The sequence below is a fragment of the Caretta caretta genome, chromosome 4 (genome assembly GCF_965140235.1).
Source record: "Caretta caretta isolate rCarCar2 chromosome 4, rCarCar1.hap1, whole genome shotgun sequence".
Taxonomy (NCBI): Eukaryota; Metazoa; Chordata; order Testudines; family Cheloniidae; genus Caretta; species Caretta caretta.
Window position 1 is genome coordinate 22,150,219 of NC_134209.1, and position 24,655 is coordinate 22,174,873.

General features: G+C 37.4%; 1 protein-coding gene across 3 annotated transcripts in view; it reads left to right on the plus strand.

Annotated features, from left to right (window-relative positions):
- ANKRD17 (ankyrin repeat domain 17) overlaps positions 1–24,655 on the plus strand; it is a 132,416-nt gene that overhangs the window by 13,401 nt on the left and 94,360 nt on the right. The window contains exon 1 of one of the 3 annotated variants that reach the window (XM_048848112.2): positions 21,948–22,101. The exons of the other annotated variants lie outside the window; for them this stretch is intronic. Coding sequence (XP_048704069.2) covers positions 22,048–22,101 — 54 coding nt within the window. The 5' untranslated portion in view covers positions 21,948–22,047. Of the gene's footprint in view, positions 1–21,947; positions 22,102–24,655 lie in introns of those variants that run through there. 3 annotated transcript variants of the gene reach the window in all.

Sequence of the window (24,655 nt, forward strand, 5' to 3'; positions counted from 1 at the left end):
CTCTTGCAAAGCTAAAAAAAATTCTCCAGATTTGAAGGAATAATTAAGACCTTAAAAATATAGATTGTAAATACTTTGGGCAGGGACCTTGTCTACCTCTGTTTGTGCAGGGGATCCAATTGTTATTGGGTCCTCTAAGTGTTGCTGGAAAAAAATCTCACCCCGGAAAGGACATAGACACTAATTTGAGACCATTGTAGCTGATGAACTATTAGTCTTTTTCTTGAGAGAGGTCTCAAACTTCAGCCAATGCCTAGGAAAAGCTTGTTAATAGAAATTTATTGTGATATTAGTCAAAGTAGGACGGATGTGATCAAATTACAGAAAACATTAGTCAAATGTATAATAATCCATATTGAAATAGGGATGGCACACTCCTGGGGTTATGATGACCTTTGTAACATGCCTCAGATGAGCTTTGTCTTGGCTACGATGCACTAGTGCATCAAAAAGTACATGATTCCACGTAGTGTAAGGGCAAGTCTACACTAGAGCGCTGCTGATGCAGCTGCGCCGCTGTAGCGCCTCTGGTGAAGATGTGCTATGCCCATGGGAGAGCGCTCTCCTGTTGGCATATGTATGGCCATAGGTAAAGTTAGGCTCCCACCATTTTTAATAAATTTAACAATATGGTTAAAATATTAGCATCCAAATATTTGGGTACATCACTCATAAGTTATACTAAGAGTATATAGGCACCTAAGACTGAGTTTCAAAGTTGTTGAACACCCAGTAGTGCCTATTGATTTCTGCATGACATATCTTTCTATACTTATGATGATCTCCTTGTCTTATCAGATGTCGCTTGTGGGAAGCAAATATAGCAAAGAGTGTAGCTTGTCCCTCAGTAATGGAGAATTTAGGATAGATTGTCCCTCAGTAAATATAATCCGTCAGAGAAGTATTTCAGCTACTTTTGTGACTTTGCTTCTCAATGGCACTCCAACTCATCTCTTGGTATTGCTGATGTCTGATATGTTCTAAATAGATGTCCCTTGAACACCTGATGATGTCCAACACCATGAATAGCTGCATCAGCGAGGCATAGATTCCCACAATACTTGCTCATTACTGGGATCCCAAGCACCCAGGGCTCTGATGATCAGCGCTGAAGTGAATTGTAACCCAAAAGCAGCCAAAGTTGATCATTTTGGGAAAGAAACTCCCAACATGCTGCACACGTAGGCAGAGTAGGTGTGCCTATGCAAACACAGTTGCTCTTGAAGTCTTTCCCCCCAGAATATCACTAGATGTCAGGGGAGGGCTTATTCAAACTCTGCCTACATACAGGTGTACGAAGAGAATCAAACTGATTATGATATAGATCAGTGACAGTTTCGTCTTGGTGAAAATAAAAAATGCCTTCTCCTTAACCATATGGTGTGTCCACAAAAAATTTGTTTTACAAACGGCTGATTAGAGAGACACAATACTGAAGCAAATCCTTTCCCTTTCTCGATAAACACTCAATTCTGTGCGTTTGCTCAACACCTCATGGGACTTGATCTGATGGTTATAGATGTCATGTACACAGATAGGAGGTTTGTATATGAAGATACACTATATCCAGATAAAAAGAAAAGGAGTACTTGTGGCACCTTAGAGACTAACCAATTTATTTGAGCGTGAGCTACAGCTCACTTCATCGGATGCATGCCGTGGAAACTGCAGCAGACTTTATTTATACACAGAGAATATGAAAAAATACCTCCTCCCACCCCACTATCCTGCTGGTAATAGCTTATCTATAATATAATATAATAATATTATAATTATAATAGATAAGCTATTACCAGCAGGACAGTGGGGTGGGAGGAGGTATTTTTTCATATTCTCTGTGTATAAATAAAGTCTGCTGCAGTTTCCACGGCATGCATCCGATGAAGTGAGCTGTAGCTCACGAAAGCTCATGCTCAAATAAATTGGTTAGTCTCTAAGGTGCCACAAGTACTCCTTTTTCTTTTTGCGAATACAGACTAACACGGCTGTTACTCTGAAATATATCCAGATAATGAAATTTTGTGAAAAGTAAGTTTGTGAAGAGGCATCGTGATTAGTGTCTTAGAATGTGTGAGTCTAAAACGAATTATATAATCATTTTTCTGTACTGTACTCCACCCATAAAAGAGGAGAATAGGAGGGAAATGACATATCTGCGGGAGATGAGTTAATATTGATTATCATAAATGTGAATTTTTTTCCAGATGTTTGGGGGTTTTGTAATGTTAACATTAACCTGCACTTTCCTATCTTTAATTTTTTTTAAAAGTTCCTGTCATCTTGATTCTGACTTTCCTATTTTTGTAATGTGTATACTTTTTAAATAACTCCAATTTATCTGCACTCTCAACCTGAACTCCAGTTTAACCATTATTTCTGTGTGGTGTTAACTTCTATATGAAAATGACTAGAGGCATGGAAAGACTGCTTTATGAAGAGGTTAGAAAGACTGTAACTTGTTTGCTTAGAGAAAAGATGAAAAGGGGAATATAGATATAAAATGAATGGTATAGAGAAAGTATATAAAGTGCTCATATTTACCTTTTCTCATAATATAAACAAGATAACAAATTTAAATTGGAAAGGCAATAACCAGGAAATTTTTTATGATGCATACTAATATGATGGAAATTCTGTTGCTCGATATTAAGTAGGATTAACAAAAATTAGACATTTATATGGATATTGAGAATATCTAGTACATTGACTAGATTTAAAAAGGGGAAGGGACTGGACATGATAATGTGGCCAAAGGCATAAGTCAACCACTAGTTGACAAAGGTTAAGGCAGGCACATTTCATTATGACTAGGTTGTTCAGTAATTGCCCTCTTTTTGTGCACCTTTATTTGAAGTATCATGTAATAGCCACAGTCAGAGACAGAATACCTGGTAAATTGGACTTATGGCTTGATGTGGTATAGCAATTCCTTTCTTTTTATTTGGTGAGATTTCTCTGTAGGAGGACATTTGGACTAAATACACTCATTACTACTTGGTCTCTTTCAGTTTTGTTGGGGGTACTCTGTCTAAATGTCGGCATTTCTAAGATACTGAGGGAGTCAGGGAGTCAGTTACTGATCTATTTTATTCAAACATAAGAATGACCATATGGGGTCGGACCAGTGCTCTGTTTAGCCCAGTGTTCTGTCTCTGACAGTGCCAGCGTCAGATGCTTCAGAGGATATGAACAAACAGAACGATTTGGAGTGATCCATCCCCTGTCGTCCAGTCCAAACTTCTGGTAGTTGGAAGTTTAGGGGACACCTGGAGCATGGGGTTGCATCTGACCTTCTTGGCAAGTAGGCCCATTGATGGACCTTTCCTCCATGAACGTACCTAATTCTTTTTTGAACCCAGTTAATACTTACAGCTTTCATGACATCCCACTGAATTCCACAGATTGTGTTGTGTGAAGAAGTATTTCCTTATGTTTGTTTTAAACCTGCTGCCTGTTAATTTCCTGGGGTGACTCCTGATTCTTGTATTGCGTAAAGGGATAAATAACACGTCCATATTCACTTTCTTCACACCATTCATGTTTTTATAGACCTCTATCATATACCCCTTAGTCATCTCTTTTCTAAGACGAACAGTCCCCCTCTTTTTAATCTCTCCTTGTCTGGAAGCCGTTCCATACCCCTAATAATTTTCACTCCCCTTCTCTACATCTTTTCCAATTCTAATATATCTTTGTTCAGATATACTCAGTATTCAAAAGTGTGGATGTACCATGGCTTAATATAGTGACTTTGATATTTTCAATTATATTCTCCATCCCTTTCCTAATGGTTCTAACATTCTGTGATCTTATTTGACTTCCACTGCATGCTGTTATAAAATTACCTTCTTTACCGGCCTTAACATGCATCTACTGTAGTTGCATCCTTTACGACTAGATCCAGGCCACAATTCAAAGTAACTGTCCAACAACTTTTATATATCTGTAGCTGTCTGCAGCCTCTTCAGAATTCCTCAAATCTAGGAGAAGAGGATAAACTGTGCAAGCCTTATCTAGTATTCATCATAGTTAATTCCAGTAATAGGAAGCATATGTACACATCAGAAATTAATATCTATTTTTATGTTAAGTGGTTTCAAAATGTACATCAAATAGAATACAGAAAATGAAAACTCAGTAAATCAAATCTGAAACTTGGAATTTCTAAACTAGAGTAAAAACGTTTCCTTGTGTAAACACTTATGAGCACACTTAAAAGTAAAAATAGAACTTTTAATTTGCACTATTGACAAGTTCAACCCAACATCTATTAAAATCTCAAGTTAAACATTAGAGACAAAATGTGTAGAGTAAGCTTGAAGAAAACTATCAAAACATGAATTACCCATATGTTGTTATGCAATGTTCAAGACTGAGTCAGCTTTCCCGAAGTTAAAAATAGATTAATCCTGTATTCCTTCCTCTTTGAATATAACATGACACGTGATCAGTATCATAAATACATTTCCTTGATAGTTGATGTTTGCAGGGCTATGGAAAAGGGATGTCTGCGTTTAGAGCAGAGATTCATTCTTTACATAAAAGAATTTTTTCCTTTTTCACATAGTTTGACTGTATTAACCCCCCCCCCCCCGACACTATTTGCAGAACACTTGACAAAGTTCTCTTAATTGAGTCAAAGGAAGGATTTGGGGAGAGTTATTGGACAAGATACTTGTGCAGATTTTCAACAGGAACAGAAGTTTTATTTAGACATCTTGTGGTATGTGTGCTTTTACCATAGGTAGGAACTTCCTAGTAAATCGCTGATATCTAATATAACAAGTGTGTTTAAGGAAAAAAGATCTACAGGTTTTTTCCATTGACTTTTAGAATATTAGAATTCTAGGACTATTAAATTTCAAAATTTTTAAGTATTCTGATATTCTTTAATTCAGTGGTGGTCCTTAAGTATTTTCCTGCCAGCTGAAATGTTTCCCTTTTAGTCCCGTTGTCAGTCTTGATTTTTCCCTCTGCTGCCAAAAAACATTAAGTACCTAAACAAAGTTCTAACTTATTAAAGGAGATTTAAATATTATGGGTGGGATTTTCGAAAGTGCTCAGTGTTGGCTTGACTCTGTTCCAATTGTTCAGTGGAAACAGAGTCGGGCTAAGTGTCGTCTTGATGACAAGCGTAATCATTTTTAAAATGTAAGTTGTACAAGATAATTAGTAAAACAACTATGAGGAAGAAATGACTGTTCAGCTACTGCTTTTATTGAACTAATGTTGGAGTGTGTGGGACAGTTCTGAAAAGGTAGGTGGTAAATTGGAAACAGAGCTGCTGAAGTTTTTCTCAGAGCTGTTGAACTTTAGAGCTTCTTAAAGTGTCTCTTATATTTATAAAGAAGCTCTAAAATTTTAAATCAAAATGTTTATTGGGATAAGTAAATTGTTCAGTTCAAAAGGCATAACATTTTTTCAGTCTCATAACTACAAAGACCACATCCTCCTTATGCAATCAAAGTTGGCAAAGGAAGTGCAGTGGCAAAGGGATGAGGCAGCAGAAAAATTAGATCAGTGGTAACGTGTTCAATCCCGAAGAAAAGTCTGTTCACTGTGTGGCTGTCATGTCACTCCACTGAAATCACAATGGAGAATAGTTATAAGATACTCAAAAGTATTCATTCTTTCAAGCAAATGAAAAGAATGGTCTTATGGTTAAGGCCCTGGACTGGGACTTCAGCAACCTGGGTGTAATTTCCAGGTGTCCTTCAGATTCTGTGTGTGACCCTGAGCAAGTCACTTAATGTTTCTCACTTCCCCACATGTAAAATGAGAACAGTTATAATAACTTTCTCTCGAGTTGGATTGTAAATGCTTTGGAGCAGGGACCCTTTTGTTGTGCATGTATATGTTGCCTAGCACCACAGGTCCCTGATCTCGGCTAGGGTCTCAAAGTACTATCATAATACAAATAATGCATACTAATAAGTGAGTGGGATTGAAGTATGTTCTAAAGGCATTTTTACTTATATCTAATAGTCCGCAGATACATGAACATATGCCCTCTGTCTGTTTCAGTCACCAATCAAAGTGATGATGGGCATAACTGTGTGCAGATATTCTTCTGAAGCAGCAACTAGATAAAAAAATTTCTTCAGCATGATAGCAGTAAATTTTTATAAGGGCCTCTTTCAGGCCTCCATTTGTGCATGTCCAAAACAGTTTACGCCTACATGTGATTGTTTTTGACAAGTGAAAAATTATTTGGGGGCACTCCTAAAACAGGCATCAGTGGGTGCACTTTCATTAAAGTTATACTGGTACATACAGAAATTGTACCTGCACCCATTGGGTTCAGTGTCTATACATTTGTGAAGTGCAAACGTATATTCCCACAGACAAGGCAACACCTGGAAACAAGAGGTGGGCTCTTTAACAGAAATGAGTGAAATGTCTATTGTACTCCGTAATTTTCATTAGGTCCTTCCTTATTCTGGAAATACGCAGCTTAATTCTGTCTCTGCAGACACTGTTTCACTATATTAATTTATGATCACAAAACCTGTTACCTAACAGTTCTGTTCTTCAGCAACTTTTAGTGGTTTCAGAAGGCAGAATATGACTTTTTTTTTGCTTTTATAATTTTGATGAATAATATCCATGTTTATTTTTAAGATTTTAAATTTTTTTATCAAATTAAATTTAAACAGTTGCATGAAATTATGAGGTTTTTTTTTTTTTTTATTTTTATCGCTTTACATTTTCAAAGTTGCAGGAAATTCTGGGGGGCAGACAATAATTTATTTAATGACAGTAGAAATTGAGATTCAAAAAGTTAAAACTATAACAGTTAAAACACAAATTGTGTTTTATGGATTATTATTGATGGAAATATTTTTAATCAGTTTGTGTGTGTACAGTAAAATCAACGTTTACTGATATTTTACTGTTAAGAATATAATCTCTCCAAGCCTATTTAAAAGCTAATGTATATAAATGCATTTTATAGTGTTTGTAATGCATGTTCTTGAATAACTCAACAATGTGTGAAGATACTGTAACATAAGAAAACAGATAATGTGCATGTATTATGTATAGCAACTTGACTCTAAATCTGAATGTATTGTTTTTAAACAGCCTGTCTCTTTACATTAAAATCTGAATAAAGATAATTTACTAAAAGTTACAGCAAAGGTCCTCTTCCTTTGATGGTAATTGTGAATTGTTCTTAATAAAGAAACAGTCCCACAGTATGATGATCCTTCCAAAAATATTGAAATGCTTATCCACTTGAGTAATCTGAGTAGCATGTGCTCTAATATCTATCCTGTCTACAAAATGAGACGTCTTGTATTACATATTTGCTGTTAAGTAAACTCTGTCTGCCTTTTGTTATAATAAGTAGTAAATATGTAGTACAGGCCCGGTATCTTTTATTTCAACACCTCAGAATTCTACCTTACTGGAATACAAGTAGCCTCTGTTAGGCTATACCTGTTTTGCTTACTTCAATCGTAAAAGAAAAGTGAGAAGAGAAATTAAGTTCCACACTGCACAGTCTTACATTTTTTTTTTTTTTAAGGGAGCTTAAAAGCCAAAGCGTGAGTGGGTGATCTAGCCATAGGCTTTGTAGCTCTTGCAGAACATCCTTTTGAATGCATGAAAACATTGGAACTGCGATCTCAACCTAGAGCTTCACTTCTTGTGTGTGACGATCAACCAAAAGTGGGAGATCTCCAAGTTTTAATTTTAGGTCCTGTCTCTGGTATTAAAAGAAAATAAAATTGAACATAATCCATCTCTTTAAAACCCAGGTATCAGAGGATTTCATACTCATAGAGTGTGTATTTGGGGGGGGAGAGTGGTATGGGACTGGAATTGCCAAGACTGGTGTTAAAAAGGGGTGTATGTTGAACTTCAAGAATCTTATCCTGGTGTTCAGTGCAATAATCAAGACTCGGGGTACTCTGGTAAACTGCAGCTAACTTTTTTTTGTAAAGTTCCTAGATTCTGCTGTACTTTGGAAATTATTTCAGGCTGTCTACGAACTTTGGAAGTCAGTACTGCATAACGTCTCTCAGCTTACTGTTTTGATATCTTTACAACCATGAGGTCAAAATGTTTCCTTTAATGAAACCTCAGAGTCCGGAGCACATATCTGCAGTGGAGTGTGATTTCGGTGACAAAGTTGCTAGCCATAGAACAGTGGAGTACACAGTAATACTTGTTAGAAGCACTTACACAATGAGGCTTCTGTAGAAACATAAATTTACTTCCTCATAATACCATGTGATAAGTAGTGTTGCTATTTTTTTACAGATGGGGAAAATGGAGGCATGAAGTTAAATAACATCAAATTTGCTGGGCCACTGGGCAGAGCCTGGATTAGAATTTGAGCATTTGAAGCCTCTAATCTGATCAGTTAATTGGATCATGGTGGCTCTTAAGGTATGTCTACACTTACGATGGCGTGTAGCCTGTAGACACCACACGTCCAGCTAGCATGTGTATAAATTGGGGCATAGATGGTAAGGCGCTGCGTAGGTAAGTGGAGTAGAGACCCACCAGAATTTAAGGGTACATGGCTCTCTACATGCCCCAGGCAATGCTTATCACATCTCCACTGCTGTTTTTAACAGTGTAGTGTCTTGCTGATGGAGCCTTTCCTCACCACAGTGAAAGGCTCTGGTGGTGGTGGTGGCAGAAGTGGGGAAAGGCTCTGGCAACTACTGTGATAGAGCCCTACCCTGCGGTTTCCCCATGCCAGAAGTAGCCTGAGTCAGGGGAGAAGTTCTCAGAGAGCAGAGGAAAAGCAGGTGCATTCACTGAGGAGAAACAATAAACTATTTTTTTGTAGTAGATTAGATTATTTTTTGCCTTAAATACCATATTTTCCCCCACCCTGGGCACAAATTCATGCAAGCAAAAGCCACCCTTACATATTTTTTCTGAAGATATTATATCACTGAAGGGCAAGTCTACACTTAAAACGCTGTAGTTGAGTGAAGATGATGCTGTGCTGGTGGGAGAGTTTCTCCCATTGATGTAGTTAATCCACGTCTGCAAGAGGCAGGAGCTACAGGAATGGGAGAAGTCCTCCTGTCGACATAGGCTGTCTACACTGGGGGTTAGGTTGGTATAGCTGTGTTGGTCCACACCCCATAGCGACATCTGATGTAAGTATATAGTGTAGCCTCACTGGCCTCACTAAATGTGGTGTGTGCCTTTACCTTGCATATATTTCTCTGGGGTTTGCCTAAAGGAAGTTGTTATTGCAAGCTGATTGTGGTAAATAGAAAATGGAGAAAAAAGAAGGTAGAATTTTATTAAGGGCATGTATATTGAGACATTTGATTTGTACATTTATTTTATATAGATTGAAAACTCTTTGGGGGCAGTGGCTGTCTGTAAAGTGTAGCTTTGGGGCAGTTCTTCAGGGCTATGTTCTGTTTATTTTGCTTGTGCACTGAAAGGAACTGCCAATTTGTAACCCCTCAGCAAGAGGAGTGGTCCCTCATTTTTGTCCTTTGCTTTACTTTCATTAAGATAAAATACTGAGTAGTGCAGTTGATGTCAGAATATACTTTATAGAGTTACTGTATGGTAAAACCATAAGGTTGGTTGAGCTTATGAAAGCTTTACACGCAACTCAGGGGCATTTCTGTCTGTATGTAACGTAATAACTTTTTAAAGGTTGCCTGTGATATATTCAGAACTTTCAGGCAATGTTCGAGGAATCGGTGGCCAGAACCCATATGATTTTTGAGGAAAACTAGAAAGACAAAGGGGGGGAAGAGGAACGTGGAGCTGTTATCTGTTTAGCATAGTCACAGCTTCAAGTACCTCTGTAATTGTCTATAGACTAGATTGGTTGATGGTGCCCTTTGATGGCTTCCAGTATAACAGTACTTTTCATGTCATCTCTGCCCCTCTTCCAAATAAAGTTTAACATGTTGATATCCTCAATGACTTATCTCTGACAGGGTAATGGTGGGGAGAGGAGGAGGAATGGGGCACGCATGCATACAGCTCCTGTCATGGAGGGGGGGTATTGGGCATCCTGGTATGATGGAAGGGGGTCACAGAGCTCCTGGCATGGAGGGAAGGTGGGAATAGGAGGGCGCGCACAGTCTCTGGCATTGGGGGTGATTGGGGGAGTTCCATGGAATCTGTGGAATGGAGGGAGATTGGGGCACAGGGAATGGTGGAATGCAAGGAGCCCTTGGAGCGTGCAATAACCTCAGTCTGCTGAAGCTATGAAGTGAGTGAACCCCTAGTGTAAAGTAAAACATTCAATTCTGAAGCATTTTTACCACTGTAAGGCCACCTTTCATGTTGCGGGTCCCTGATTCAGAAGACTTGGGAAGATTTAATGCCAAAGATTTTCAATTTGAACTAGTACACTCAACATAGACGTAAAAATTTATTCCATCCCAGGTAGAGCGGGATCTATTGAAATGAAATGCAAAGAGGATGTTCAGTTTGCCTTTGAATCCCTGGAAAAGGTATGAGTTCCTTTGCCATGAGCATAAATGCTTTGTCAATGGATCCTAGTAAAAACAGTACCAAATACAGCAGGGCAAATTCAGACCTAGGGATAGATGCCTTATTATTTTTTTTCAGGAGTTTTACATTTCTACATTTTTCTATGTGTAGTCCAATTTCTCTGTAGTGATATAGAGCTGTACTCTGGCTTTTGGCTACACTAGAATTATCATACAATACCTCAAAATAACGGATTCTTTTGTGTGGTTTTTTTCAGTGTTGTAGACTTGGTTATTTAAGGATTTAAGAAACTGCTCTTTAGCGGAATAAAACTACAGGAATTCTGGATCTGATGCTCTTTGAAGGAAGATATTGAGTTTAGACTCAACTTGTCTGGACGGCAGCTGGTATCATGTGGAGTGCCCCAAGGGTCGGTCCTGGGGCCGATTTTGTTCAATATCTTCATAAATGATCTGGAGGATGGTGTGGATTGCACTTTCAGCAAATTTGCGGATGATACTAAACTAGGAGGAGTGGTAGATACGGTGGCAGGTAGGGATAGGATACAGAGGGACCTAGACAAATTGGAGGATTGGGCCAAAAAAAATCTGATGAGGTTCAACAAGGATAAGTGCAGGGTCCTGCACTTAGGAAGGAAGAATCCAAAGCACCGCTACAGATTAGGGACCGAATGGCTAGGCAGCAGTTCTGCGGAAAAGGACCTAGGGGTGACAGTGGACGAGAAGCTGGATATGAGTCAACAGTGTGCCCTTGTTGCCAAGAAGGCCAATGGCATTTTGGGATGTATAAGTAGGGGCATTGCCAGCAGATCGAGGGACGTGATCGTTCCCCTCTATTCAACACTGGTGAGGCCTCATCTGGAGTACTGTGTCCAGTTTTAGGCCCCACACTAAAAGAAGGATGTGGAAAAATTGGAGAGAGTCCAGCGAAGGGCAATAAAAATGATTAGGGGTCTGGAACACATGACTTATGAGGAGAGGCTGAGGGCACTGGGATTGTTTAGTCTGCAGAAGAGAAGAATGAGGGGGGATTTGATAGCTGCTTTCAACTACCTGAGAGGTGGTTCCAAAGAGAATGGTTCTAGACTGTTCTCAGTGGTAGAAGAGGACAGGACAAGGAGTAATGGTCTCAAGTTGCAGTGGGGAAGGTTTAGGTTGGATATTAGGAAAAACTTTTTCACTAGGAGGGTGGTGAAACACTGGAATGCGTTACCTAGGGAGGTGGTAGAATCTCCTTCCTTAGAAGTGTTTAAGGTCAGGCTTGACAAAGCCCTGGCTGGGATGATTTAATCAGGGATTGGTCCTGCTTTGAGCAGGGGGTTGGACTAGATGACCTCCTGAGGTCCCTTCCAACCCTGATATTCTATGATTCTATGACTAAACTTAGGAGTCAGCTCAATATTTGGCTTTGGCTAGAATTCTCAGAACAATGGGTTGGCAACAAGACAGTAGGATTTGTATTCTTATCTGCTGCAAAGCTATTTTTTCCACAGCCAAAGCATTCCAATAGAACATATCAACTAGCAAGAAGACAAGGAATGTTCTAACTTGTTAATTTTCAAGCTGTATTTTCAACTGAGGTCAATAGATGTATTTGACTTCCAAAGAAAGAAACAGTACCTCATACTTACTATAGAAATTGTGAAGGGTTGATAAAGGGCATTTTGCTAACTGTAACTGATCTCTGAATGTGTGGTTAATACTCACTAAGGGAAAAATCCTGGTAATCTTCTGCCACATTTTCTCCCTGTCTACTTTTGCTGTGGAATTTGATTAGCAGGAAACATTTAAAGGGTAGATTGCCAGTGTTTTCCTTGACAAGTGTAGTTGGGGGGAGGGATAGCTCTGTGGTTTGAGCATTGGCCTGCTAAACCCAGGGTTCTGGGTTCAGTCCTTGAGGCGGTCATTAAGGGATCTGGGGCAAAAATTGGGGATTGGTCCTGCTTTGAGCAGGGGCTTGGACTAGATGACCTCCAGAGGTCCCTTCCAACCCTGTTGTTCTATGATTCTATGATTAGCTGTTGTGAATTGTCAGGGAAAAGCATATTAGTAATCTATCAGCCTGTTATCAAGAGCCATGTTTAGAACATGGTTCCCATTACTTCCATTTTAAATTCCTCAAAAGACAAGACTGTTTTTATGTAAGAGAGCACACCTTTATAGACGTATTCATGTATTGTCAAAGAAGGGGCACACAACTGGACAAGAAAAAGTATGTTAAGGAATACTGTTAGAGTAAATATTGAATGTGACATGAATGAAAAATCTCAGCATAAGTTTTGTGATTATTTAAAGTACATACACAGCTTAGAATGAAATGGGTACATCTAGATAATTTTAATTTCTACGTTTTATTATTTTTCATGCTTGAGTTAGCCCATCTGAACAGGCTGTTTTGAAGGTCATTTCAATCCTTTTCATAGCGCTTTTCAAAATAAATGATTAGCTGAGCATTCAGAAGTGTGTTTCCAGACAGACAAGAGGAGTGGGGTGAAGTAAAGAGGAGGGGGCAAGACTGTGAACCCATACTAAATTATGGGTAGGGTATAGATAAGAGAGTGAGGAGGAAGTTAAAAGTAGCAGACATAGGTCGCTTAAAAAGTTAAGTTGATTTGTCTGGGAAAGTGCATTGGTGGCATTGAGATGTATTGATCACATGACTAGTGATCAAGTTACTGTGTGGTAAGATGAGAGCAATTGCTGTTTTGGTAAATTTATAGTTTTCCCCATGTCCTTGGTTTTTTGTGTATGTGTGTGCAAGTCCCAAAGGCACCCAAACTTTAGATAAATGTCAGTTGTTGTGATGTTTGTACCAGATTGAAATCTGAATAACCGGTGAAAGGAAAATTGGCTCAGTTATTGTTACTAGCATCAATAACAATAACCAGGTGAAAATAAAATGGTGGGGTGAAATGCAGACTGGGAGGTATCAAAGTCCCAGCTGTAATATGGAGAGACTCTGAAGGCCATCTTCTGGAATCCAGTCTTGCTGAGGTTGGAGGCAGTTGCTTTGCAGCACTTGGGGCTGGGTGATTTCATATTCCACCCAAGTAATGCTTGCGGGGGCTCTGTATGATATGAATAATGATATTCTGTAGCACATAATTTACCCTTTGGTAAAGGTAAGGGAAATTTTCTGACTAATGTCTGCACATTTTATGGTAGAGATAAAATATAAATAGTTTCCTTCCTGAACTTGCTCTTGACTAAGAATCTAGGTGGTTCTTTAAATATGTTCAAATGAACAGTTGTTAGGTTTACTAACTTGAAATCCATCCAAATTAATCTTATAAGTCCCTCCCACAGAATCGCTTCATGTGTACAAAGCCACTAAGCCTGGGACTGGGTGGGTTTCAAGAGATGCAGGCTTCATTCTGGCTCTTGACTTGTTCTGACGTTTTTACAAGTGCTGTTTGATCATACAAACTTGTGGCCATTTAAACTAGTAATGTGAAATAAACAAATTGTTTGTTGTCCTCAGTTGGGGGAATTGTTGTCTTTTGATGCTTGAGGTATACTAAAAACTTATTCCATATTTCTTCTTCTTTTTTGGTGTATGAAGCACTGTCCTGCCTTCTTAGTAGTTTGCATTCTGTACTGCCTACTAAAATGGTGACTCACAAGTTCATGCTAATGCAGCTATAAAACTTACGTCAGACACCTGAGTGGGCTCCCACCATATTCTTCCACCTCTACCAACCACCAGGCATGCTGCGCTCCACTGGCATTTCCACTGTTTGGACAGTGAAAATCAGGTGTGCAGTTGTTTAAGAAACAAAACTATAGTATTAATTTAGAGATGGGCTTACATTTTTAGCCCACAAAAGCTTATGCTCAAATAAATTTTAGTCTCTAAGGTGCCACAAGTACTCCTGTTGTTTTTAACTATAAATTTTATTGAAATTAACATACGTTCTCTTTCCCTTCCTCCATACAATAATCTTAAAATGAAGTATGATTTTTAAATTCTGGAAAGCATATATAGATACCCCCATAAAATGGAGCAGAATAAACTGTTGGCATCTAAGAAGGAGATGGTCTTTTTTTTTTTAAAGTCATAAATCATCACACTCTACAACATCTTCAGTATGTGAAAATGTGTTTATCTGTCTTGTTACTGTTTCTGACCAGTACTGCTTGATCAGCTATGAATAGATGACATAATCTGCTGTCCAGTGTGCTTTTGTGGTATAAGAGTGGGAATTGTCTGATCAATTGCTAATAAAATGCTTACTTTTCAGAGCCCCAGTATCTCTCTGCTTCAAGTACAAACCTAGCACTTCTGATAATGGAAGACTGAAGTAGAAACTAAACCTTTTTAGAAACAGTTGACCAGATACATTTAATGCTCATGCCTCACCATATGGTCTTAACAGATAAAATTACAAACTACTGTTTCGTCCTTCCACCAGTCCAGTTTCCTGATGCCCAGTAATTTTCCATTCAGCTATATACTAACCTGTGTTTTCAGTTTTTGTTCAGACATTCTACTAAACTTGCTTCCTGACCCACCTTCTCCAAATGCGCCTCCTTTCACCTGTCTCACTAAGAAATGTTATGAATATAGACTTTTTGAAGTGAATAGAATAGGCATGATTCAGATTGTGTGCATTTGTTTGCAGTTTCCTTATTTTATGGAGCTTATGGTGTGACCCACTTAGTGGCAAGAGGCTGATTTTTCTTAAAGAGTGGATAACAGCAGATGAGAGAACTGAATAAATACAATAGTAGAAATTATCCTTCATAGGTAAGGGGAAATACAGTAAGGCAACTTTCTATCAAGAGTGATCAAGATGTTTTGAAGAAGGAAATCTCATTGAACAGTTTTTTTACATTCTACTAATATTAGAACTGACTAGTTATAAAAATAACCATTAAATTTGGACTTAGAAATCAAGAATAAAAGTATTCAAGTTTACCTTTGTGGAATTAAGGTTCCTTTATTTCCTTCTCTATGCTTAATTAAAAGCAAGCGGCAAAGACTGTGTAAGGTTTTTATAAAAACTAAATGAGTGAAAAGTAGAAGCAAGTTTTTAACTAGTCACTCATTTCTCGTGGTTCTGATACTGGTTTTTGTTTTGTTTTTTGTTTTTTTGTTTGTCTTGGGAACAGAAGTGTGGAACAAAACTTGAGTGTTTTGCTCAGGGACACCATAAAATATTTAAGTGGATAGGCAGTTCTGCCAAACAAGATGTACAAAAATTAAAGAATTAGTGATTTTATTAAAAAAAGAAAAGGAGTACTTGTGGCACCTTAAAGACTAACCAATTTATTTGAGCATAAGCTTTTGTGAGCTACAGCTCACTTCATCGGATGCATAAAAGTGGCAAATGCAGTGAGGATGCTACTCTGAAACCAGTGATTTTATTTTCTCCTTTAACATAGGTGACTAGTGGATGATGTTTATCCCTATTGTGGGATAATTCAGTTTTTTCCTAAAGGCCTAAGGCGTGGTTAGTGTTGCAAGTTTGAATTCTTCCTCTATAGACTTATGAATTAACTTAGTTGCTAGTTAAAGCTATGTTTAACCTGTATTAGTTAGTGTTTAAATAAAACTATGTATCCTGTGAATTGCTGTTCTAATATTCTTGAATAGCCTTTTAAGTGGCATTTGTGTACTATGAGTATTTTGAAATGAACCTGTACATTTTTAGAAATGATTTAACATGTTCATACCTTTGTACTGAAAATAGGTGGTAAGTAAAGGAGAAAACTTTCTAAAAAAAAGTGCAAATATATATATAAATGTGGATTTAAATCAATAATATGTAATTAAGTTCCAATCCTGCAAGCGAATCTGAAGTCAGTAGGATTTTGCTTTGGTCCAGGGATTTCCGTGTAGATCATCTTGCAAGATTGGGGCCTTAGACTATAAACCATTACATTTTTGTAAATCTTTGCAGTTCACTTAAAGATGGAAAATAATGAATCTTGCTTCTTCCCAAGCATAAGGACTAGCATACAAATCAAGAGGTGGGGGAGGAATCAGGACTTTCTTTAATAAGCAAGGAAATAGAATGCTAATCATTGTCTGCTTTTAATGAGCAGTTGGCTACTAAGAAACTACAAGACTTTGGCTAATTCCAGTTTTAGGCTTTTTGTGTTTGAATTTTATACAAATTTTGAAATTATTTTTGGCTGTAACTACAAATCAGTGTTTTTCTTTACCATGCATTTCTAACATAGCTAAAAACCAAAGCTTTCCTTCAACCTGAGTAATATTTGCTTGTTTTAGATTACAGCATAGTTTTCGATTTTGAAGCAGGATACGGACAGAGATCTGAAATAACTGGAACACTGTATTCTTCCTTGAAATACTCTAAGAATAAATAGGGACTGGAACTTGTTGAATCCAGGTGCATTCTGTACATAAAACGCTTCTGAAGTGGTGGTGGTGAGGTAGCTTAGAAACAAGGGAACTGAAAACAGTTTGGTTAAAATCTAAAACTTTTATGAGTAATTGAATCAACTAGCAAATATATGGAAAACTGATTAGTGAACTATATATCTAGTATGTGATAAATAGAGTAATGAAACATTAGGGGGTTGAGAATTTCAATTCCAAGCTAAGAAATTAAAGGATTTTTGTTTTTTTAAAAATTATGATCAGTGCCTTGTGGATAATGGGTTTGTGGCCACATTGTCTACTCTTTGAACAAGTTATTGAATAATTTTACTTCAAATTCTAAAATGTTGTTTGAAAAAGCCCTAAGCCGTAAGATTATGAAGTCCACCTTTTAGAATCAGAGTTTATGAACCATGTGTAAACTGTTGTGAAAAAGTCTGTCTGAATCTGGAGATCTCTTACTGCTACTGTTATGGGATAAGTGTTAACTCCTCTTGTTCATCTGAGCTTGGTGTCTCTGAAGACTACTGATATTTAAAGTGCAGTTCTCATAAGTGATTAAGAAGATGCCATTTTTATATAAGCAACAGATCTGTGTTTTAGAATCCTTTCTACTTCTCTCTGGCAAAAATAAGTTTTACAGGTTTTCTTCCTGTTAGTTCTTCAGAGCCAGCATAGCTGGGTCTGTTCCTGTTCATGCAGCATCATTGGAATTGTTTAGAATTCCAGTTATTTACAGCAATAAAAATGGGGATTGACAGATTCCACTTCCTGGTTTTAAGTGTTAACATTTTAGAAACAGTAGATTTTAGCAGAAACAACAATATAATGTGCCTATCCATCATGGAATATCAAGACACATATGGGGTACGGAACAGTAGAGTAGCTAGTGGACAATGAAATGTTTATGGTGGCCCTTCCACAAAACATTTATTTCTCTCCCATCCACAAAGCGTGGAGTAATGAGAGGCGATGTAACCTTTCTCTGATGTCTAAAGCCTCCCATGCTTTCCTGGGTTCCAAAAGCTGCAGCTATGAAAACTTCCTGGTTTTCCTGTGACGTCTACAATGCAGTCTTCTGTCTGTCACGAGACCACAAGTTTTTGTATTGATATACATTTGGAACAATGCAAATTGAATCAGCTATCAAACTATACAGTGTATTATGTACTAACTTTCATATTTAGTTCAGTTAAAAATATTACCAAAATAAGCCTCAGTTTCCAGTTTTCTGTGATGGAGGGTCACAAAGTCTTTTATAATAGCAGCGACCAGAAGTCCAAAGCTGGATTGGGTCGCCGCTGTGCCGTATGCTGCACAAGTACATGGGTCTGGCCACAGATATTGGGTCCAGGGTGCTCGGGTGTATGTGGATTGTGATCAGAATTGGGTCTTCCCTTCTGTGCTCACAAAAGGAAGTGATGATACAGGGACGCAGCTTGCAGGGGCTTGAAGGGAGGGAAGCAAAAAACATTGAACATTGAAGAACCAGAGATCCAAGCCCTCTACGCTTTAGGGACTTAATGTGTAAAATGTTGTTTGTAAAGTGGCTGTGGCTATGGTAGCCTCAAGAAAGATACGGAGGCTTTCTGACTGATTGCAGTTTATCCTTTGCATGCATCGCAGGACGAGTGGGCATCTTTTTCCCTCTCTGACTCCTTGTTCTTGTCCATTTAAGATGTTAGTAAATGAGGGACTACCTAGAGAGAGATGGACAGGGCTAAGAGGTGGTGAGGAAGGTCCTTGTTGCATAGCATAATTTTAACAAACTGCATGACAGTGACTTTGACTAGCATTCAATTATTGCTAATACTATAAGAGGGATTCAATTTTATGTATTTGGGTTCTGCACAAAGGGGTTGTATCAAGTTGCTTTGTAGCAAAACATACTTTTATAAGATGCTTGAACATTCTAAACCAACTGATAGGGTGATCACACAGACTTATTACAGTTCTACTGAAATACTGTGCGTTTAAAGCTGCCCTAAAACAATATTTTGCAGTAAAACTTGTTTGTGGAAAATGAAACTTGGTGTATTTCATGTTTCATGATGATTTTACTTAATGATGTAATAAAGTAAGGCTATATGGAAGAAAGTGAAAGATGGCATATGGTCAGTTTTTTTTCTTTTCTTTTTTTTTTTTTAAATGAGGATACTGTTCTATAGAATATTGGCATGGACTACAGTTGCAGTCTGGGTGACTTTGAAATGAGCAGCTTTAGCAAAACCCTTGCACTTAGTGTATTTGTGGTATTAGTATAAATTTTAATTAACCATTAAAATCTACACCCCATGTCCCCACCACTTGAATTTTGTAGATTGTCCATCACAGACATGTGCAGTGGAATGTTTACGTAAAGTCTGCATTCTACAGAGCACTAAAGGTGATCTGCACGTTATCTTACAGAATTCCTGTTTTTCTCCTTTTACAGGGATATTACTATCAGTGATCTTTCAGGGGATGACTTCAGACTCTTGCTTCCCCTTTGCTTGGGAAAATGAGGTTTTTTTTTCTTTTCTTTTTTTCTTTTTCAAGGAAGCCTGGTCTGTAAGGACAGATAATATAGGGCTGGTGTGTTTTACAGGGAATACTGTGTGAAATTGAAAATGTTACCCGTGGTTTTCCTAATAATTCACTTTTTTCTACTTCATGAAAATTTGTACAATGTATTGGGATAGCATGTGTCCGATTTTCAGGGGAAGCTGTTTGTTGACCATCTTGGAATGAGGTTTAGGTGTTCATCAGTTCTGCTTAAGGTGTCCAGGAGACCACGCAGGCAGAAACCCATTCTGGAATCTTTGAAAAAAGTAGTATGCCAGGTTGGGTGCTCTGGCTTTCCACTTAAGGCACTGTCTTGGATCTAATCTCCAGGATGCACACATAAAAGAAACCTAAATGCCAGAGGCAGCTGACAGTCCCGAAAGTCTTGACTTAAGCTCAGTATTCCTCAATTACATCATAGAATTTTTACTATAATGATTGTGATGACAACAGTTCTCCAGAGGGAGGGATGGGCTGTGATACATAGACATCTGGTTATTTTGAATAAACTACTGCAAAGTCAGCAGTTTACAGCCTCTTCCAAATTTCTAATTTATGTGGACTGATAATGAGCTTTCTCTCCTTGTCACAATTCTACACACATGATGCAGTTTAGTTCATTTAATAGGAAGTGCTTGTGACCCAATAAAAGGATTATTAACAGGAAAGAATTCCATAGAGAATAGAAAAGGAGTACTTGTGGCACCTTAGAGACTAACCAATTTATTTGAGCATGAGCTTTCGTGAGCTACAGCTCACTTCATCGGATCCGATGAAGTGAGCTGTAGCTCACGAAAGCTCATGCTCAAATAAATTGGTTAGTCTCTAAGGTGCCACAAGTACTCCTTTTCTTTTTGCGAATACAGCCTAACGCGGCTGTTACTCTGAAACCTGTCATAGAGAATAGCTTTTCCCTAGTGCTTCCAGAGGACAAACATAAACAGAGGTTGAATTATTTACCAAAAACCCTATAGTGAAAAATACCTGCATCCCCAGAGTCTGACAGCCATATCCCCTATGATTTAAAGGAATAAAACAGAGGTGTATTGTTTTATGTACTGTATTTTAATTTGACATTTAATTTGACATTCCTATTCTTTTTTGAATAGCAGAAAAGATTTAATATATTTGACAAATTTTGCTAGAGTTAATCTAATTGCTGGATGTTTAACTAACTGAACAGCTGGGAGAATACAAGTGTTCATCGAATAAGTTATTTGATGAGTAGCAGTAAAATTCCTCAAGTAATATAGGTTTCAGAGTAGGAGCCGTGTTAGTCTGTATTCACAAAAAGAAAAGGAGTACTTGTGGCACCTTAGAGACTAACCAATTTATTTGAGCATAAGCTTTCATGAGCTACAGCTCATTTCATCGGATGCATACTTTGAGATGGAGTTCTTGCTGTATTGTGGTTGAAGGGCCCTAGAGCTGTTTTCCAGATCTCCATGAGAAGCAGTGAAACTGGTAAGAATCAAATCACTGATGGTGTGATAATTCAAAAATGAACGCAGGAGGAATTTTCAACATTCCTCCCCACTACACAGCAGGCAGAAAGCTGAGTATAGGAGTGCATAAACCCCCCCCCACACACACACACACACCCACCCCATTGCAGCAGTTAGAAGATTATAGGATGTGCAGTGGTTCTCTAGTCTGTCGAAGTCAGTGTGGGAAAGAATTGTTTTTTTCTTCCAGGAGGCAGAGAGGGTTGGGCAGGGAGAGGAGTTTTAAATAGACATCTAGTAGCCAGAAACAGATACAAAAGATAGAGTCCACAAAGAAAGATCCAAGAGATAGCACCCTACTGAAAACCTAGCAGCTGGAAATAGTGATTTTTGGTTTCTTATATGGTCATTTCCTCTGCTGGATCTGTATCTAGTGTTGAGACTACAGAAAACTTTATTCAGTTTTTAGAATAAAGTGTTTATAGGTTTAGATTAGAGAATTTTTAGCAGGAGAAACTTGCAAGCAGCCCCATCTCTTGGAAATTTTGTAAGGAGAGAAGAAGCTGATCTATAGGAAAAAAATACTGAATTCTGAGCCATGCTTGGGAAATGAATTTAAAAATTCTGAGACACAAACAAGAATGAAAATCAGTCTATTGAATTTTTGCTCAGAAGTGTTCATACAAAGGTCAGAAAGTAGGAAAACTTTAAACTACTAATACATGGAATACAAATCAGAGCGATTGCTTGTTCAATACTTTACTGAAGATTCATTCTAATTTGATTATGTTGGGATTGCCTGAGCCTGGCATTAATGTCTCAGTAAGCTGCACTGATGCAGGATATACTCTATAAACTTCTGCTCCAGATAAATTTCTGCACCACAAAACTGCAACCCCTCAGGTTTAGTTAATTTAGGAAAGCTCACGGGTTGGATTTCCTCTATAAAAACGTTGAATTCATCTGAAACATAAATGCCGTCAAGATAGCATTGTAAAATAAGGTGGCTTGCTTGCTTACTTTGATTAGGTTATTTATCTGAAGTGTACTTTCAGAAGAGGGCTGCTGTGACTTTAAACAGTATATTCATTGAGTCACCCCTGCTCAGTTGGTAGGTGCCTGGTTTGCAAGCAGCAAAGCCTCTTTCAGGCTTGTAATATAGAACATTCCATTTCCTGTTCCCTTGCTGACACAGAGGAGTGTTCCTGCTGGCAGTGATCTAATCATAGTGCAGTAAGAAACATGGCAGTTTGATTAAAACATGGTGGAGACAGAGGCTGAGATGGAAGCATATGTTCTAGAAGACATCCTTGAGGTAGGAGTTGATTTACAAATTGCAATGAAATTGAAAGCCAGAAGAAAGAAATCTATCTACGGGAATATGCTTACGAATTACTCAGTTGAGTGAGGCAGGGAAGAGAAGTTATGCATTTAAGCAAGGCACACAGTCCTTGTTCTGTGAGATGTGCACTTGGATGGCTACTAAATTAGCTGAGAATTAGTACGTCATTTGTTTGATTATAAATTGTGAGTGGGGGGTGTATGGTAGAGAGGAATAAAAGAAAGAACCTCAGACTTCATAAAACGTCTGTGTGCTTGTGACCTTTAGATTAACTCATTGAAAGGTGGGGTCTGCAAAGCAGCTTGCAAAGGCTTTAGTATCCTGTGTCTTACACAATTCATTTACATAAAGGCCTGAAAGTGCTTATATTTTGCTGGTTAAAGAAGGTGCTTGTTTTGTTTGTATCTAGTATAAATTATTAAGTGATGAGAATTGCTAAATTGCTATATATACTTTGGTCCTTATTTGAAATAGTTAAATAGCTAAATACAGTCCTTTTTTCATTTTTAAAGAGATTCAGGATATTTATAAATATCCTGAAATGCTAAATGTTGGTGATTTCCATGTCAGAGTATGAAAATATATATTTTGATATTTTACTGTTTTAAAGGATCAGAATTGTTAATCTGATTCTTTCTTTCTTTGTGTATCTCTAAAGAGAAACTATATTTGTTTTTTGTCTGTTACTGATAAATACTGATTTCATAAATGTTTCAGTTGAATTTTATGCACTCTAAAAATGAAGGGAAGAAATAACCATTTCTGGTTTAATTGGTCTATGTTAGAATACGATATTGAGTTATTGCAGATTTTTAAATACGTTAGATTTGCAGATCTGTTTTGTAGGCTAATAAGTCCAAGTATGTGATTGATTATTTTCTCTTTAACATGTGGGGTACTGGTAGAATTCTCAATTACTATAATGCTGCTGTGGGAGGGGCTGGGGAAAAGAGGGAGGAGAGAGGCCTCCTGCGCATTATAAAGTGCTGCATGATCAATGAGCATTTTCTGGAGCCCTTGTGTGTGCTTGGAGCTGACATTGCAGTAAGATTCTTATAGCTTCTAGCTGTTCTACAGAATGAAAACTGATTGTGCTGTGACTCTTTTACTTCATTATTTCAATCCACTCTTGAATTCAGTATGCAATTTCAATTTGATTTCTACTACTGCTTTCTCTCTCCACCTTTGAAAATATTTGTGGCCTTGTTCTATGTGACTTTCTTTATAAAGAACTAGATTCTGTTTCATTAAATACATGACAACTCCCCTTTCTAGCTGTATCTCCAAAATACTAATTAAATCTTGCTAGCAATACCCATGTGTTAGCTGAAAGCAACGCGGCTCCTATATTTGCTTTTACGTTTAGTTTAAGCCTGATATTTTAAGCAATATATTCATTGGTAATTTGTGGAATATGAAAGTGAATAGGAATAATAGTTCATATTAATCTTTTTTGTTTCTGTAATTCCAGTTTTGTAAGCAAAAATGCATTTAAAATATCTTTTTATCATTACTCTGTATATTTTCAAAAGTTCAGTGCACTCAAGATTTCTATCAATAATGTACATTTTCTAAATAGTTGGACCTTTGGGTGGTGGTCATTTTTGGCTTAAAAGGTTTTCAATTTATGTTCATGAAAACATTTGATTCAATGTTTAAACTAGTTCTGGAAATTATAATTTCCCTTGTTGCCAGACTATACACACATCTCCATAATAATTTTAATGGATCATAAATTCAAATGGAAAGATATCGGGACTCATACATTTCCTGGACAACTGATAGATTGAAAGTGGTTAACTTCTTTTTCCTATTATGTATAAAATATTTTTGCTTAAAATGTGTCATTTGCTTTCTTTGTTAGAGGTAGGGAGAATGAATGTGTGAACTATAATGTGCCTGATCAAACACATTATGTCCCCTATGTCTTCTCTATAATTAAGCTAAATATTTAAGTGCATGTGCCTCATGTGAACCAAAGAGGAAAATATATCCATATGCATTTAAGATTAAGTGGATTACTGAGAGGTATTTAAATAAAAATCAAAACTGTGCTGTATCCATAGAGTAAAATGTTGTAATTATACACGTTTTAGATGAGTGTATCAAGTTGTTTACCTTGCATAAATTCATCGTGCCCCTCTTTTTACTAATGAAACAAATCCTGTTGATACGCTTTGACCCGGTTTCTCACTGACTTCTTTTATCAGCTATGGTGAGCTTAAATAATAACGCTTCAAAGTTACTGTGTTTGTCCAGAATTGCCTGTGTATAGATACTTTTAAACTTTATACTGAGTTTGTAATAGTTAGTTTGGAAATGCTAAGTCAATATGAAATGCATTTACAGTAAATGCTTTTTTATAAATTTTAAATATTTTTCTGGTGCTCATTCTTTACTCAAGTTCAACAAACTAAAAATCATTCACTCATTAATGAACCTCACTGTATGAATTCAGGAATTAGATTGGCTATGCGTAATCTTCTTTTTATATTTTTATTTGAACTATAAGATGGTACTAAAAAAA